Source organism: Hemitrygon akajei, chromosome 10 (assembly GCF_048418815.1).
Source record: "Hemitrygon akajei chromosome 10, sHemAka1.3, whole genome shotgun sequence".
Classification (NCBI taxonomy): domain Eukaryota; kingdom Metazoa; phylum Chordata; class Chondrichthyes; order Myliobatiformes; family Dasyatidae; genus Hemitrygon; species Hemitrygon akajei.
In genome coordinates this window covers 111113509-111132042 of record NC_133133.1, presented here as the reverse complement: position 1 = coordinate 111132042, position 18534 = coordinate 111113509, and the positions used below count along the sequence as shown (strand labels likewise).

Genomic DNA, 18534 nt, shown 5'->3' with positions numbered 1-18534 from the left:
TGTATGGCGCATCATGAAGAGGAGAATCAGACAACGGACACCACGGACTGGTGAGCTGCTGAAGTTCTATATCAAGCAAGAATGGACAAAACTTCCAATTGCAAATCTACTACAATTAGTATCCTCAGGTCCAAAACGGTTAAAAAGTGATATTAAAAGGAAAGGTGATGTAACACAATGGTAAACATGCCTCTGTCCCAACTTTTGTTGAGTGTGTTGCAGCCATCAAATTCTAAATTTGTGTATATTTACAAAATACAATTAAGTTGGTCAATAAAACTATTGAAAATCTTTTCATTGTACTTTTGTCAGTTAAATAAAGGTTCACGTGAATTAACATATCACAGATTTTTGTTTTTATTGCATTTTGGAAAATATCCCAACTTTTCTGGAAATGGGGTTTGTAGTTACCCTTCAGATTTCCTCTCTCTCAGCATATACCTACGCTCTTCAGTCCCGCTACCGTGGGGAAAAAGAATCAGGCTATCTACCCTATCGATACCTCTCAAAACTTCATACTCTACCACATCATCTGTCAGTTTTGCTCCAGGGAAAACAGTCCCTGCCTATTTTTGCAATCTCTCCTTTTAATACAAGCTACATCCTTTCTTTTCTATATCTTTTCTGCATCTTCTCCAGCTTAATCACGTTTCCTGTAGTATAGCAATCAGAACTGCACACAATAGTTTGTGTGGCCTAACTTTCTGCACAACTGTACAGTGCAGATGTTGAAAGAGGGTTGAAATCTTCAAGTTCCCAGGAGTGAACATCTACTTACTGTTATGCCGCTGGCGTTAGGGCAGCAATGAAAGTCCTCCATTATTGTATGTCCATGCTGACGCACACCAATATAGAAGTATTCTTCATTGCTGTTTCCTTAACAATTTCTTTTGACCAGTCAGAGTTGTTAGACCTGAGCTGAAACCCCAAACCTGGAGGACCAGTGGACCACCCTTAGTCTGGTTTTTACCCCTTTGACAGGTTTAGCATGGGTGACCCTACCAAGAGCCAAAACATAAAGCCTGACTCCAGTCAACATAGCTCACCAGGTCACTGAGGCACATAAGCCTCCAAACCATGATAAGGTTGTGGTCCTCTTAGAGGAGCAGTGAACATCACCAAGAGCTTATCCTGATTCAACCATGTACACGGCACAGCCAAGAAAGCTCACCAATGCCTCCCACTTCTCCAGGAGGCTGAAGAAAATTGGCATGTTCCCATCAACCCTTCCTAATTTTTATTGATGCACCACACAAATCATCCTATTTGGATGCATAACACCTTGGTATGACAACATCTCTGCACGTGATTGCAAGAAACTGCAGAGTTGACAGTACATCTCAGTACATCACCGGAACCAGCTTGGACTCTGTCTATACTTCTTGCTGTCTCAGTAAAGCAGCCAGCATAATCAAAAACCCAACCAACCCTGGATGTTCTCTCTTCTCCTCCCTCCCATCAGGCAGAAGATACAAAAGCCTGAGAACACGGGCTCAGGGATAGTTTCTATCCTGCTGTTATTAAATAGTTCCCTAGTAAGATATGTTGGAGTTGACCTCACAACATACCACATAATCATCTTGCACCTTATTGGTTACCAGCAGTGTACTTTCTCTGTAGCTGTTACACTTTATTGTTACACTTTTTACCTTGCACTACCTCAAGTCACTGCGTAATGATCTGATCTGTTTGAACAGTATGCAAGACAAGCATCTCACTGTATCTTGGTACGCATGACAATAATAAACTAAGTCGAATTCCACAATAGCCCAGCTCTTGTACTCAATGATGATGTGCCAAATTAAATTAGTAATCAAATATCCAATTGAACATCCCTTCTGCATACACAGTGTCCATATCCTTCAACTTCCTGCACTTTCATGTAGCTTCTAAGAGTCTCTTGAATGCTTATCATCTTATTTGCCTCAACCCCCACTCAGTGCATTCTGGGGATTCCCCACTCAGTGTAAAAACAAAATCGCCCCACATATCTTCTTTGAACTTAATACCTCTCATCTTAAATTCATGCTCTCTGGTTTAGACATTTAGACATGTCAACCCTGGGAACTTGCTAAAGGCCATATAAATATGGTCCACCCACTTGCTGTTATCTATCCTCTTGGTCACCTCTTCAAAACCTTAATCAAACCCATGAGACATGATTTTCTACACACAAAGTCATGCTGACTATTCATAAATTAGTCCTCAGGTTTCCAAACACAGACAAATCCAATAACTTTCCTACTACTGACTCAAGGCTCACTGGCTTGCAGTTTCCTGGCTTACCCCTGCTGATCTTCTAAAGACACAAAATTAACTATTTTCAAGTGTTTCAATATCTTACGTGCTGCTAACAAAATTACAAAACTCTATGTCAGGATCCAGCAATCACTTCCCTTTCTTCCCAACACATCTTAGGATACACCTGGTCAGATCCCAGGTAGTTTCAAAACCTTGATCAGAGCACTGATATACATGTTTATCACTGTCCCCTGCCTTGAACTCACTAGCTTCAATATACTTCTCCACGGCAAATACAGACAAGTATTCGTTTAAAATCATACCCATTTCCCATGGCTTCATACAGAGTACTGTGCTGGAGTGTTCTATGTTCTATAAAAAAAAAGACGATCTATTCAGTAACCATCTTTCAGAGGAATGTAGAGTCCTGTTGGATCAAAAGTTTGTTTTGTCCATTCTCATATCTAAACAGAGTATTTTGTCTGGTGAGAAACTGGTGAGTATTTTGTCTGGGAGTTATAATCAATTAATATATTAACCAACCTTTATGTTGCTCATCTTCAGCATCCATTCTCTCAAAGACAACTGTAACCACTTGGCGCACCGTTGCTGCTGCAGTATTATTGGTGATATTGTCTTTGGTAAAATGCAGTCGAAAGCAGAGTACAATTGCCTGAACAAAATTTTAAAGGTGAATTTCAATGAAATTTAATCTACAAACATGTAAAAAGTATTAAAAACGTATAATGGCAATTTGGGTCAGATAGTCTAAAGACCACTTTTAAATTGGCATTTCAAAATATTGATTACTTTATCACTTCCCTAATAGGGTGGCAGAGTGGAGATACGTCTCTACCAAAGGAGGTGCAAGGCACTCCTTCCCTCTGCTAGCCAGCAGGTCACCCTTGGGGAAGGTGAATTGATAATAGTTGGGGTCACCTGTCTTGTACAATGGCAATCCGCTTCTCTAGAAAAATTTGCCAAGAACAATCATGGTGACAGAAAGACCATGATCACCTATATCATACAATATGGCACAAAATAAACTTCTCTAATAAAATACCATCTTAAGTCATCATAGAGGGAATTGTTTTATAAATTTATGTGGAGGAAATTTAAATGGAGGGGACCAATTTTAAAATTATTATTTTGTCTCTATTAAATAAACATATTTCTATTGAAGTGCAAATGAAAAGTTATTGCACGAAACATTAACTCTGCTTTTTCTTTTACAAATGTTGCCTGATCTATTGAGTATTTCCAGTATTCTGTTTTTATTTGCACTTTCTTGCTAAACTGTTTATGCTCAGATACGGCAAACAGAAATTAATATACTAGGCTTAAGATGCGCTTTATTGGTGACAGGTACATTGAAACATACAATGAAATCCTTAATTTTGCACTACCAACTATAGTCCGAGGATTGTGCTGAGGGCAGCCTCAAATGTTGCTATGCATTTGTTAACAGTGGCGCTAACAGCATGTCCACAACTGACTAACCCTAACCGTATGCCTCCAGAATTTGGGAGGATATCCACACAGTCACAAGCAGAATGTATGAACTCCTAACAGACAGTGGTGGGAATGCATTACACTAACCACTACACTACTGTGCAACCTCAGGTTAAGAAAAAAACATTAAAGAAATTGACAGTGACATCAACTGGAATAAAAATACAAGCTAATATAAGCAGAAAATACACAAAGAGCCAGATTTTGGAAGATGACTAGTTTATCACATTTATGTCATTATTTGCCATTAGCTATTAAAATTATTAACAACTAAAGAATAGATTCAGGAGGCACTGATCAAAATAATTATACATATATTCCAAAATAAACAAAATGGATAAAGATGGTTAATGAAACTGTAGATAATATTTCTGCAAAAATACATTTGCAAACAGAAGAACTAATTAAATTTAAATGTAATGACATCCAAATGGTGGCTTTAGTCAATATGTTTAAAGAGGTCACTTTACCCGAAACATTAGTATTTTCATCTGACCATATTTTAACAGTATATAATATATGCAATCAAAGCATAGCTAAAGGTGTAACTAGTTACATTACATCCAACATTGGGATTCCAAATGAAAATACTGGGCATCAGACATTGGATCAATTCATTAGAATTAACATCTCTTAACTTGTGTACAATGGAAACAGTTAATAAAAATTATGAAATTAATTGGGCCAGTTAAATTTTCCAATGTTATTTTCTGTCCCGTAGCAAAAATGTACTGTAAGCTTTGAAAGGGCAAGTGAAAAGAAATCTTACTATATATGCTTAAAACTTGCATCTACTACTGAAATTAGAACTTATTCTCTGACAACACCCTCCACTTCTAGAAGAAACAATTTCAAAAGAACATGGGTTTGAATGTGGACTGAACATAACTGATGTGAACATAGATAAAAACCAATAATGTGCACAGGGCATTTTGGACATGATTTGATGATCAATATCTGTATTCTGAGGCAAAAAAGAGTTTCATGGTCTTTAGCATATTTACCTGGGTATTAGAATCTCAAACAAGGAGCAGAAATTCTGCAAACCTCAGAATTAACCAATGATGTCAAATCAGACAGCATTCAAGGGTGAAATACTCCCTGATGGCCACATCTGCGCCAGGTGCATTGAGATGCAGCTCCTTAGAGACCGTGTTAGGAAACTGGAGCTGCAGTTTGACAACCTTCAGCTTATTAGGGAAAGTGAAGGAGTGATAGAATGGAGCTACAGGGAGGTAGTCACCCCATGGCTACAGGAAACAGATAAATGGGTTACTGTCAGGAGGGGGAAAGGGGAACATCAGACAGTGAAGAGCACCTCTGTGGCCATCCCCCTCAACAATAAGTACTCCAGTTTGAGCACTTTTTGGGGGGGGGGGCGGGGGGAGAAATGACAATCTACCCGGAGGAAGCAACAGTGGTCATGCCTCTGGAACCGAGTCTGGACCTGTGGCTCAGAAGGGTAGGGAACCTACAGAGGATGGCAGCAGTAATAGGGGACTCTATAGTCAGGGGACAGATAGCTGATACTGTGGACATGAAAAGGAAAACAGATGGTAGTTTGCTCCCCCAGGTGCCAGGGTCCACAATGTTTCTGGACATGCCCACAATACTCTGAAAAGGGAGGGTGAGCAGCCAGAAGTCATAATACATATTAGTACCAATGACAATGAAATATGAGGGCAAACTAGCGAATAATATAAAGTAGGATACCAAAATTTTTTCAGTTAGTTGATATTGGACCACTGGAAAATGATGCTGGTGAGGTAGTAATGGGGGGGGGGGGGAAACGAAGAAACGGCAGAGGAACTTAATGGGTACTTTGTATCTGTCTTCACTGTGGAAGACACTAGCAGTATGCCAGAGGTCTGTGAGTGTCAGGGAGCAGGAGAGAGTGCCATTGCTATTAAAAAGGAAAAAGTGCTAGGCAAATTCAAAGATCTTAAAGGTGGATAAGTCACCTGGACCAGATGGACTACATCCCAGAGTCCTGAGAGAGGTTGTTGAAGAGATAACAGATGCATTGGTTACGATCTTTTAAAAATCATTTGATTTTGGCATGGTTCTGGAGGACTGGAAGATTGCAAATGTCGTTCCACTCTTTAAGAAGGGAGGAAGGCAAAAGAAAGGAAATTATAGGCCAGTTAGCTTAACCTCAGTGGTTGGGGAAATGTTGGAATCTATTATTACTTGGAGACTAATAATAAAAAATAAATCAAAGTCAGCATAGTTTCTGTTAAGGGAAATCTTACCGGACAAATTTATTAGAGTTCTTCAAGGTAACAAGCAGGGTGGACAAAGGAGAGGCAGTGGATTTACTTGGATTTCCAGAAGGCGTTTGATAAGACACTACACATGAGGCTGCTTAACAAGATAAAGTCCTATGGTGTTTCAGGAAAGATACTAGAATAGATAGAGGAATGGCTGACAGGCAGGAGGCAGCGAGTGGGAATAAAAGGGGCCTTTTCAGGTTGGTTGCTGGTGACTGGTAGTGTTCTTCAGGGGTCAGTATTGGGACCGCTACTTTTTACATTGTTTGTCACTGATTTGGATAATGGAATTGGTGGCTTTGTGGCAAAGTTTGCAGATGATACAAAGACAGGTGAAGGGGTAGGTAGTGTTGAGGAAGCAACGTGATTACTGCAGGACTTAGACAAATTGGAAGAATGGGCAAAAAATGACAGATAGAATACAGTGTTGCGAAATGTATGATAATGCATTTTGGTAAAAGGAACAATAGTGCGGACTATTATGTAAATGAGGAGGAGGTTCTAATATCACTCGTGCAGAGGGATTTCGGAGTCCTTGTGCAAGACTCCCAAAAGGTTATTTACAGATTGAGTCTGTGGTAAAGAAGGCAAATGCAATGTTGGCATTTATTCCAAGGGGAATAGAATATAAAAGGAAGGAGATAATGCTGAGCCTATCAGGCTGCACTTGGAGAATTGTCAACAGTTTTGGGCCCCATATCTCAGAAAGGATGTGTTGTCACTGGAGAGAGTCCAGAGGAGATTCACAAGGATGATTCCAGGAATGAAGTGGTTAACATGAGGAGTGTTTAGCAGCTTTTGGCCTGTACTCACAGGAATTTAGAAGAATGCGGCAGGATCTCATTGAAACCTACTGAATGTTGAAAGGATTAGATAGGGTGGATGTGGAGAGAATGTTTCCTGTGGTGGGGGTATCCAGAACTAGAGAGCATAGCCTCAAAATTGAGGGGTGATCCTTTAGAACAGAGGTAAGGAGAAGTTTTTTTTTTAGCCAGAAGGTAGTAAATCTGTGGAATGCTCTGCCAATTGGAAGCCAAGTCTGTGGGTAAATTTAAAGTGGAAGTTGATTGTTTCCTCATCAGTCAGGGTATCAAAGGACAGGTGTATGGGGATTTGAGTGGAATCTGGGATCAGCCATGATGGAATGGCGGAGCAAACTCAATGGGCTGAATGGCCTAATTCTGCTCGTGTGTCTTATGGTCTTATAAGCATCAGCTGAATTTCACTGTCCTGAGTAAACATCTTCACAGCTAAAGATCATATGGCGCTATTTTCAGATGTGAATGGACTAACACTGTCCTAAGCGCCACATACATGAGATCGTTACCACCAATCAATCACATCAAAGATACAAGGGCTTGTATTTAATTGTTGATCTGCAGCAATTTTGACAAGAGATCAATCTTAAATAATAGTATGACATCAATAAAGCAGCAAAAGGAAGCACAAGACATTGATTTTATACGAACAAGAAATGAGAAAGAATCCTAGAAGTTTTCTTTGAAACACTCAAGGATACACCAATTTAATTTCTGATAACCAGGAGAAAGAAAGCAAGTGGCCATATTGGCAAATAAAAATAATACTGATGGCAGAATCACAAAAGCCTTCTTTCTGGAGGAACTCAGCAGGTGAAGCAACACCTATGGAGGAAAAAATAGTTGACATTCATTTTCTTGCCCTCCCTCCTCTCCTTTTCTGTTCCCTATTCTGGTTACCCACTCACCCTTCTGCTCTCCTGCCCATCAACTCTCTCTGGCTCCCTTCCTCTCATGGTCCACTGCTCCCTCTCATCAGATTCTTTCTTATGCAACTCTATCTCTTCCACCTATCACCTTCCAGCTACTTAATTCATCTCCCTCCCCACCCACCCACCTTGCCCCTCACCTGGTCTCACCTATAACCTGCTAACTTCTACTCCATCCCTTTCCCCCACCTTTTATTCTGGCTTCTGCCCCCTTCCTTTCCAGTCCTGATGAATGGCGATGGCCAGAAACATTGACTGTTTATGCCCCTCCATAAATGCTGCCTGACTTGCTGAGTTCCTCCAACCTTTTATGTGCATTACTCAAGATTTTCCAGCATCTACAGAATCTCTTCTGTTTACCTTTCCCTCTGCAAAGGTGACCATGGTGCTCAGTAAGTCTTTAGCATGCATCTTATATAGAACAGTTTTCACAGACAAACCGGTTAGATACCTGATTCACATTCAATCAAGGCAAGTAATTCCTCTTCCTTCCTCCCAAAAGTATCATTCACTCTCTGAACCTTTATTGGCCTTTATTACAAAGGGAATTGAGTACAAGAGCAAGGAAATCCTCTTGCATTTGTACAGAGCCCTGGTGAGACCACACCTGGAGTATTGTGTACAGTTTTGGTCTCCAGGGTTAAGGAAGGACATCCTGGCTGTAGAGGAAGTGCAGCGTAGATTCACGAGGTTAATTCCTGGGATGTCTGGACTGTCTTACGCAGAGAGGTTAGAGAGACTGGGCTTGTACACGCTGGAATTAAGGAGATTGAGAGGGGATCTGATTGCAACATATAAGATTATTAAGGGATTGGACAAGATAGAGGCAGGAAATATGTTCCAGATGCTGGGAGAGTCCAGTACCAGAGGGCATGGTTTGAGAATAAGGGGTAGGTCATTTAGGACAGAGTTAAGGAAAAACTTCTTCTCCCAGAGAGTTGTGGGGGTCTGGAATGCACTGCCTCGGAAGGTAGTGGAGGCCAATTCTCTGGATGCTTTCAAGAAGGAGCTAGATAGGTATCTTATGGATAGGGGAATCAAAGGATATGGGGACAAGGCAGGAACCGGGTATTGATAGTAATTGAACAGCCATGATCTCAAAATGGCGGTGCAGGCTCGAAGGGCCGAATGGTCTACTTCTGCACCTATTGTCTATTGTCACACACACACACACACAGAAACTTGACCTCAAATTCATATATTGAAATTCTAACAATATTGTGTTAATTCTCTTTAACTGTCAATCTACTGTTGGATCCAATGATATAATTTCCTGACCAACCTTTTCAAATTTAAAGGATAATTCATATATATTATAACAAAGGTTGTAATAAAAAATAATCCTCCCACCACACTATTCTCCCTAAGCTGTGTGGTGTGCAGCTACATGGTAACTGAAATGCTCCTTTGTTGCTATGCAACTGGAATTTCTTTTATATAATGTGCAGCTTTTGAAATTATGATAATATTGAAGTCTGTTAATACAATAGACTGTGTTAATCAATATAATCGATAAATTTTCTAAATAATAAACATGCCACAATCTTTGAAACGTTTTAGAGCTTTAGCGTACTTACATTGTAACTTGAAATACTGACAACACTGTTGCAACTTGTAACAACAAACACAGAATGGAAGTCAGTAGCTTGTTGTTAATAAACGGCAGGTCCGCTAAGCGCCGATGCCACCTACTCAAAACATTTTACTTTTGCCACTGTGCTTGTCAGTTGTTTTGACTGCCTGACATCATTTACTAGTGTTGCGAGATGTGGTTTGTGTTTTCTGATGTGAAAAATTCTATATTCTAGAGATCAAAAGTATGTGATTTTTCAATTTTCATTCTAAATATTCAAAGTATGCATTTTACAAAAAAAAATAAATTACTGCACAATTTTCAGGCTGTGTAAAAAAAAGTTCCTGCTCAGAGCAATGGCTGGTCTCTGCAGCTATAAAAAAAATTAGAATGAACGCTCAGATCTTAATATTATAAATAATTAAGCACTCGTTTCCTCTTGATTCAGGTGAGCTGCATGTGACAGCTCCTTTACCTTACCTTAGCAAGGGAATCATCATGTACTACAGTATTTGTTGTCAAAAGGACCAGGACCGTTTGAAGAAGCTTGAGTTCCTCCAAGCCATTTTCCATCAACTGCCACAGCATATTAATGATATTCCCAGCAGCAGCCTATCAAACACATACCAACCAGGTAGTAAGCATCTACATTCAGTTTTATAAATGCAATACAGCAAGGATGCAAAATGTATACATATAATATTAGGGATTTAAAGGTTCTAAAAATTAACTTTATCACATGCACATAAAAATATACATTAAAATCCATCATTTATGTCCATGAGAAACACGGTCCAAGGATGTGTTGGGGGCAGTCCATAAGTGGCACCACACTTCCAGTACCAATATAGTATACCCTCAAACTTACTAACTCTAACTTGTACATTCTTGGAATGTGGGAGGAAACCAGATTACCCGGAGGAAACCCACAAATCTTCTTACTTACAACTTACATTTTTACTGTTTTTATCGCAAATCAGTACATTATTTAAAAGTTATATCAGAGTGAACGTCATCTGCAAAAATAAAGTTAAAACTAGACTAAATACAAATACTGGAAATGCTAAGCATATCAAGTTACAACTGGAGGCTCCATAACAGCACAATTTAGGAGAAAAAGCGCAGACTCTAGCATAAAGTCTCATGTGAAAGGTTGAGCAGGCAAAGAATTTCTGCTGAAGAGGACTGAAAAGTAACAAAAGGTCATTAAAATGATAGGTTCCATAAGATGGGCACAAATGTTGCTTGCAATTAGAGGGAAGAGGACAGATCCATTTCAATGAAGCATGTGAGGGAGAGAGGAATTAAAACTCTTATAGACAGAAATGCTGCAATGTGGGAGAGAGCTAGCAAGGAGAACTAGTGTGGACCTGATATTGTTCATTTTATGCAGTTTCTCAGTTTAGATTAAAGACTCTGATTCAGTGATGGATTCCTACTCGCCACATAACCAACTGATCAAAATAAAAATCTGATGAAGGGTCTCGGCCCGAAACATCAACAGTGCTTCTCCTTATAGATGCTGCCTGGCCTGCTGTGTTCCACCAGCATTTTGTGTGTGTTGTTTGAATTTCCAGCACCTGCAGATTTCCTCGTGTTTGCAAAATAAAATCTGCCTTTCATAATGATAAATGCTTGAATGCCCAAAAGAGGCCCAGTAAATACAGCAACAAACCACTTTTTGTCAGCATCAAATGATCTCCAGTTGATTTTCTACATACCTCTGAAACTACTTCATGAGACATGAGTCTCTGAATTGCTGACAGGCATAACTGAGCGATCTTGGGCTCCTTGGTTCCACATCCCATGAGCAATGGCTGGACAACCTCAGAGCTGCTTTCCTTCAGGGCTGGTAAAGAATGAATAGGGCTTTAATAACCAAATTGCATCTTTATTAGTATTAATTTAGAATTAGACTGACTACACAGATGCTGCTACATTTATCAAAAATGCCAGCAGAGCCAAAATGCAGCAGCTCACTTTTGTAGTTTATTAGGAATTCCAGCAGAAATCCATACTATCATGGTAACAGTGCTAACAGTGCCATGAGCCAACTTGGATACCTGCATTTCAAAGCGGATGTACAACACATGCACACACAACAATGCTTTGATGTCCCGTGAATTTTTGCAGCTCAACTTTCTCTGTGATTCCATTCAGGAATGTTCTTCAAATTTTAGTAACGTTTGGAAAAATTGGTATCTTCAATCACTAAAGTAAAAGTTCAGTCAAGAGATGTGTCAGCTTTGGGCCATTGAGATACAAGCAACGTGAAAGCTGCAAATAACAACATGTGGCTCTTCAAAGTGAAATTATTGTAAGATTTAACCAGGTCATCAGAATCTATCCATCGATCGATAGATAGAGCATGGAGTAGCCCCTCCATCCACACTGCCCCAGCAATGCCCACAACCCTGATTAACCCTACCCTAATCATGGGACAATTTACAATTACCAATTAACCTACTTGGCACACCTTTGGACTGTTGGAAGAAACCCCATGCTTTCCACCAATGTTCCATCTAATTTTTTTTATTTTTTTTTACAGCTGTGCACATCAATCATTGCTCTGAGCAGGAAATTTTTACACAACCTGAAAACTATGGAGTCCTTGTGCAAGACTCCCAGAAGGTTATTTACAGGTTGAGTCTGTGGTAAAGGTGGCAAATGCAATGTTGGCATTTATTCCAAGGGGAATAGAATATAAAAGGAAGGAGATAATGCTGAGCCTAGTCAGGCTACACTTGGAGAATTGTAATATGCATATATAAATATTTAGAATGACAATTGAAAAAAAACACATAATTTTGATTTTATTTATTAAAAGGTATAATGAAACACAGTACAACAAAGAAAATCTTTCACATTTTGTGAAATTTCTCTAGCTGTGTCCAATTCAAGCTGCATGACAACAAATGCTATGTGTACAGGAGCATTTCAGTTATTGTGTGATTGCACACACCCTGCAGCTTAGAGGGAACAGTGCTCTCCACAGGGAAGACGGACAGACTCCTTACAGACTGGTGCCATGCCGGAATTGAACTCCAAACTCTGGAACACCCCAAGCTGTAATAGTGATGCCCTAACTGCTACGCTACCGTGGTACCATTCCATCCCAGAAATAAATGGAATAGTCAGGATTTGTATATACATTTTGAAAGCCATGTGTGAAATTCTTGAAGTAAAGTGAAAGACAAGGAAAATTTTGCACAGGTAACAGTTATAGCTGATCAAAGAGCATGATCAGTTAAACAAGACTTTCCCCAAAGGAGAAAATCTCCTGTTGTAGTTTTCTTTCATCATTTTAACCATGTCGTGACCATTAAAATATGTTCAGATTTGGCTAAAAAAAACTATAAATCTGAATATTTCAAAGAGAAGTGTATTTGATGTAGCCTACATGGGTTTTATTAAGGATTTTGACAAGATTCAACTTGTCACACAGGACAAAGTTTACAAAAAAGTACCAAATAAGACTCAATATTGGCAGGAAGTAAGAGGGAATGATTACCGTAGATTCCGGACTACAGAGCGCACCTGATTAAAAGCCGCTGGCTCTAATTTTAGAAATAAAATCAATTTTTTACTTGTACAGGCCGCACCGGATTTTAGGCCGCAGGTGTCCCACGTTGTAATATGAGATATTTACACAGAGAGATATTTACACAGAAATATATTACACGTGAGGATTTTTTAACTTTTAATTAAATCCATATGGTAACAAACAAATATATATTGCAAATGCTTTTTTTCGAACCGTGCCTGTAATACGGCTACTTTTAAATATACATACGTATCGGTAACACAAATTACGTTGCATATACTTTTTTACTGAACAGCACGAACAACATTCCAATATCTCCTAGCGACTGGTAAAAATATATATACTGCAGCCTACCAGGAAAAGTTATTGATCGCCTTTAACTTAAAAGCAGCGTTTTCGCTCGGGTCTGATGAGCTCGCGTAACGCGATCGGGTCTAATCGGGTCTAATGTGCTCGGGTCTGATGTGCTCGGGTCTGATGTGCTCGGGTCTGATGAGCTCGGGTCTGATGAGCTCGGGTCTGATGAGCTCGCGTAACGCGATCGGGTCTAATCGGGTCTAATGTGCTCGGGTCTGATGTGTAACGCGATCGGGTCTAATGTGCTCGGGTCTGATGTGCTCGGGTCTGATGAGCTCGCGTAACGCGATCGGGTCTAATGTGCTCGGGTCTGATGTGCTCGGGTCTGATGAGCTCGCGTAATGCCCCCACCTTCCCGTTTATCGCAAACCGGTATCCCACAAGACGCGGCGAAACCGGGTGTGACGTCATAGCATCCCGGGATGTAGTACAGAAAACAAATATAGTTAAAACACTTCTAACTTTAACTAACAAATGAATTACTAAGCGAAAATATTATAAACTAAGTAACTGCCATAAAGGCAGCACAATGCTTTTCTTCGAGTGTTTTCCATGTTGATGAGGGTGAGTACAAATGACTGATTTACAATAATTTAATTGTGAAAGTGCGCTTGATTTATCGTACAATTTCATTGGACCTCTGTGAACTACTCATCAATTTTATTGGTCTACTGTTACGAGGCGGCATGAAAAAAAACCATGTATTAGCCGCTCTGGATTAAAGGCCGCAGAGTTCAAAGCTGTTCAAAATGTGGGAAAAAAGTAGCGGCTTATAATCCGGAATCTATGGTAATAGATGTTATATTACCAGAAGGTGGTCACCAGTAGGGTCCCACAGACCCTCGATTTGGGAGCCATAGTTTGAGTACTGCTGCAGTTCCAGTCACCATGTGATCAACTGGAGACCGTCCGAGATTTATTGGGATGCTGATTGCACTGGAAACATTTTAGCTATAGAAAATCCTAGATAAGAAAAGTTTGTTTTCCAGGGATGAAGAGAGACCAAATTGAAGTACATAAAATTATGAATGTGTTGGAGCAAGTAAGATCAATCGCCCTTAGAGGTAGCAAAAAAAAAGGATATATGTTTAAGATGATTAGCAGATGATTAGAGGGGGAAATTACGAAAATTGCTTTCATGCACAAAGGTGTATTGCAGTTGTCTGGAATTCTCCATCCAAAAGGAAGATAGTGGCAAAAACACATTTATAAAGCACTTGAATGCTTACTTGAAGACCTGTGAGCTGAAGGGCTTTGGATCAAACATTAGAAGAATGATTTGTTAAGAGCCATCCAACAAAGATAAGATGAATCCTCATACTTTAACAGACTCTACTTTCCCTCACTTAGACCATAAGCCATAAAACATAAAGGCAGTATTAGGCTACCCAGCCCATCGAGCCGTTCCATCATGGCAAATTTATTATCCTTCTGGATCCTATTTGCCTGTTTTCTCCCCATAACCTATGATGCCCTGACTAATCAAGAACCCATCAACCTCTGCTTTAAATATATTCAATGACTTGGCCTCCACGGCTGTCTGTAGCAATAAATTCCACAGATTAATCACCCTCTGCTAAAGAAATTCCTTCTCATCACTGTTATAAATGGATGTCCCTCTATTCAGAGGCTGTGCCCTCTGGTCCTAGATTCACTCACTTTTGGAAACATTCTTTCTACATCCACTCTATCTAATCCTTTCAATATTCAATAGGTTTCAGTGAGACTACCCAACCCCCCCATTTCTTCTAAACAAATGTTTAATGTTTAACCAGAGACATTAAACACTCCTCATACAGTACATTAACCTATTCATGCCCAGAATCATTCTCATGCACCTCCTCTGAACTCTCTCTTTCTTAGATACGGGGCCCAAAGCTGCTCACAGTAAGGAAAGTGCAGTCTGACAAAAGCCTTACAAAGCCTCAGCATCACATTCTTGCTTATATATTCTAGTGTTCTTGAAATTAAACACTAAAATTGCACTTGCCTTCCTTTCCGCCTACTCAAGCTGCAACTCAACCATTAGGGAATCCTGCACAAGGACTCTCAAGTCCCACTGAACTTCTGATTTTTTAAAATTTTCTCCACATTTAGAAAATAGTCTACAGCTTTACTCCTTCTACCAAAGTGCATGGGCATAAACTTAAAGCCCAGATTTCAACATTTGAATGGCTAATTCTTTATAGAGATGCAGAACAAGGATGGGAAAGTGTCACTGAGTACTCGTGTAGGAGGAGGACAAAAGACAGAGTGGACTTATTGGCAAATCAACCCTTGCCTTATATAATCCATTTCTTGTAGGAAGTGATCTCACCATTTTCTAAAGCATTGCCAGCTTTAGTGGCTCAATTCTCAATTTACACTGAATTATTTATGGCAGCCTTTCAAAAGTCCTAAAACCTATGGTGTCTAACCCCTGGCTGGCTAATATTCACTTTTAATCACCGTTTAGTCTTATTGGAAATGATACAGAAATTTAAGATAAATGCTAACAATTTCAGAACACTGTACATATCTCATAAAATATTCTTACTACAAAACACCTGATGTTGAGTAATCATTTTATTAAACCAAAAATGCTTTGCAAAGTTTACACTTACCAGCTAAAATATCTGTATTTCGAGCTGCTATTGTCTTAATCTTCACGATTCCAGATTCAGCAGCCTGGTAAAATCAGACAAAACAGAAACTTGATAAAAATGTTGGTGGGAAGAAGCTCCTCAAAGATGATCCCACTGAATATCTCAGTACTTGTTATGGTTGCATTATTCTATCTGCCAAAAGCAGGACTTCCCGGAGACCAACCATTTATCACCTCGTACTTTGTCTAGGTAGCCTCCAACCTGACAGCATGAGCATCGATCTCTCCTTTCAGGATTTTTTTTTCTCTTTCTTTCCCCCTTCCATCTTCTTTCATTCTGTACTTAGCATCTTACCTCTTCTCTCATCACCTGACCCTGTTGCCACTCCTCCTTCTGTTTCTCCCATGACACATTCTCCTCTCTTATCACATTCCTCCTCCTCCATCCCTGTACCTTTCCTGCACATCTAGATTCACATAGCATCTTCTTGCTTGCCCCTCCTTCCCCTACCCCACCATTTTATTCTGGCATCTTCCACCTTCCTTTCCAGTACTGATGAAGGGCGTCTCAAAATATCCATGTTTATTCATTTCCATAGATGCTGCCTGATCTGTGGAGTTCCTCCAGCATTGTGTGTGTTGCTTGGATTCCCAGCATCTGCAGAATATCCCATGTTTATTACACTTCGCTGTTTGTGTACAGAGGAACTAATGAGATAATTTGATGATGATTTATGCGTCTATAAAAATTTAGAGACTGTTTTTCAAATAAGTTTTCTGGTCTTTCCTCAAAAATAGAAACTACTGGTAAAGGGTATTGTACCAATAAAATAATTAGGAAGCCAAGGTACCATTAGCACATACAAGTGTGGAAATAAGTACTAATGAGCAACATGCTATCTATGAAAGATATTTCCAATTCAAAACAAATTTTATCTTCAATTAAAGAGTAATGTTTTATCCTAAATAAGTGAAGCACTGCTACGAAACCATGTTTGTGCCATTCCATCCCAAAAAAAGTGTAACACAGGAAAAGAGGAACAGCAGCAGGCCACCAGGCGCCTCAAAACTGCCCTGCCATTCAACATGCTCATATCCACTCCTGTACCAGTCTGTGTAATTTTCAAATATTAGCTAATTTTTCATATATATATATATATATATATATATAATGACCTGGCCTTCACAACCTTTGGAGCCAGAGGATTCCAAGGATTCACCAGCAAGAGATGCAACTTTACACACCTGAAGTTTAAATGACCAGCCCTTATTTTATTGTTATGTCCCTTTGCTTGTGATTCTTTCATTGGTAAAAGCATCTCAGCATGCATCACGTCAAGCTCCTTAGGATCTTAAATGTTTGAATGTTCACCCCTCATTCTTCAAAGAACACAGGCCCAAAACTTTATGGCCTCTCGTGATAGGAATATCCTCTCATCCACACATTAGACCAATGAATCTCCTTTGACTCCCTCCAATGTTACTACTGTATATCACTTTTAGCAAAGTGAATAGGTGTGGCCTCACCAACTACGAAAAAAAAATTCCCTATTCTTTCACACCAACCACTTTGCAATAAAGACCAAAACATATTTTGCTTTCTCAATTACTTGTTAGACCTGCTTGCTAACATCTTTGTGATTCACGCATGAGAATATCTAGATTACTCTCAACTTCACTTACCTACAGTCCTTCTCCACTGAAATTCCTCTAACTAAAGTGCATGATCTCACATTTTTCCACACTGAACTCAATTTAGCAGGGTTTGCATCAAATCATATCAGCTATTAAAAGACATTTGGATAAGAACATGGATAAGAGAGGTTTAGAGGGATATGGGCCAAATGCAGGCAAATTGTACAAGCTTGGTGACTATCATGGTCAGTATGGATGGTTTGGGCCAAAGGGCCTATTTCCATGCTGTATCACTCCATGACTCTCTCCCTATCCCATTGTAGAAATTACAAATGTCCTCATCACAACATGCCCTTCCATTCATTTTCATATCATGGTTCTTTTCTCCATCTTCTGGTACCCTCCGGGAATATAGTAAGCTTTGGAAAACCAAGCAGGTTTCAGATTAAGACCTTGAATCTGACACAAAACTCAAGATGTATCTTGAGCAGCGATCCCTGCCTTCCTGTATGTGTCTGAGACTAAGAAAGGTTTTGTTTTATATTTAAAAAAACTCTCTGCTAATGTTTTGGTGTGTTTAAATCAATCTTCTAAAAAGTTTTTTAAAATGTTCAAGTTTTAAAAAAACAGCACTTTGAAAAGCTGTTGTCATACTGAAATACAATTTTCACTATTTCATGTTAAATTAAATTTAGAGTGGCATGGTAGCATAGCAGTTAGCACAACGCTTTACAGTGTCAGCAACCCCTGGTTCAATTCCCGCTGCTGCCTGTAAGGAGATTGTATGTTCTCTCTGTGACCATGTGGGTTTCCTCTGGGTGTTCAGGTTTCCTCCCACATTCCAAAGATATACCGGCTGGTAGGTTAACTGGTCATTGCAAATTGTCCTGTGATTAGACTGGGATTAAATTAGGGAAATGCTGGGCAGCGTGACTCGAGGGGCCAAAAAGGCCCATTCCATAGTGTATCTCAATAAATAAATAAATTGCCCAAACATTACTGCTGAGGCACTGTAGACAGTATTTGGGACAAGAGATCAGAAAATTGTGTGTTAACCATAAGCTAAGTCAA

The 18534-nt window shown here is 39.6% G+C and overlaps 1 protein-coding gene across 3 annotated transcripts in view; it reads right to left on the bottom strand.

The window, feature by feature from the left end:
• mon2 (MON2 homolog, regulator of endosome-to-Golgi trafficking) overlaps positions 1-18534 on the bottom strand; it is a 155771-nt gene that overhangs the window by 100939 nt on the left and 36298 nt on the right. For 2 of the 3 annotated variants that reach the window (XM_073058733.1, XM_073058734.1), the window contains exons 2-5: positions 15848-15911; positions 11065-11192; positions 9824-9955; positions 2785-2914 (exon numbers count right to left, since the gene is read on the bottom strand). In XM_073058733.1, coding sequence (XP_072914834.1) covers positions 2785-2914; positions 9824-9955; positions 11065-11192; positions 15848-15911 — 454 coding nt within the window. Of the gene's footprint in view, positions 1-2564; positions 2614-2784; positions 2915-9823; positions 9956-11064; positions 11193-15847; positions 15912-18534 lie in introns of those variants that run through there. The other variant, XM_073058735.1, reaches the window with a different exon arrangement.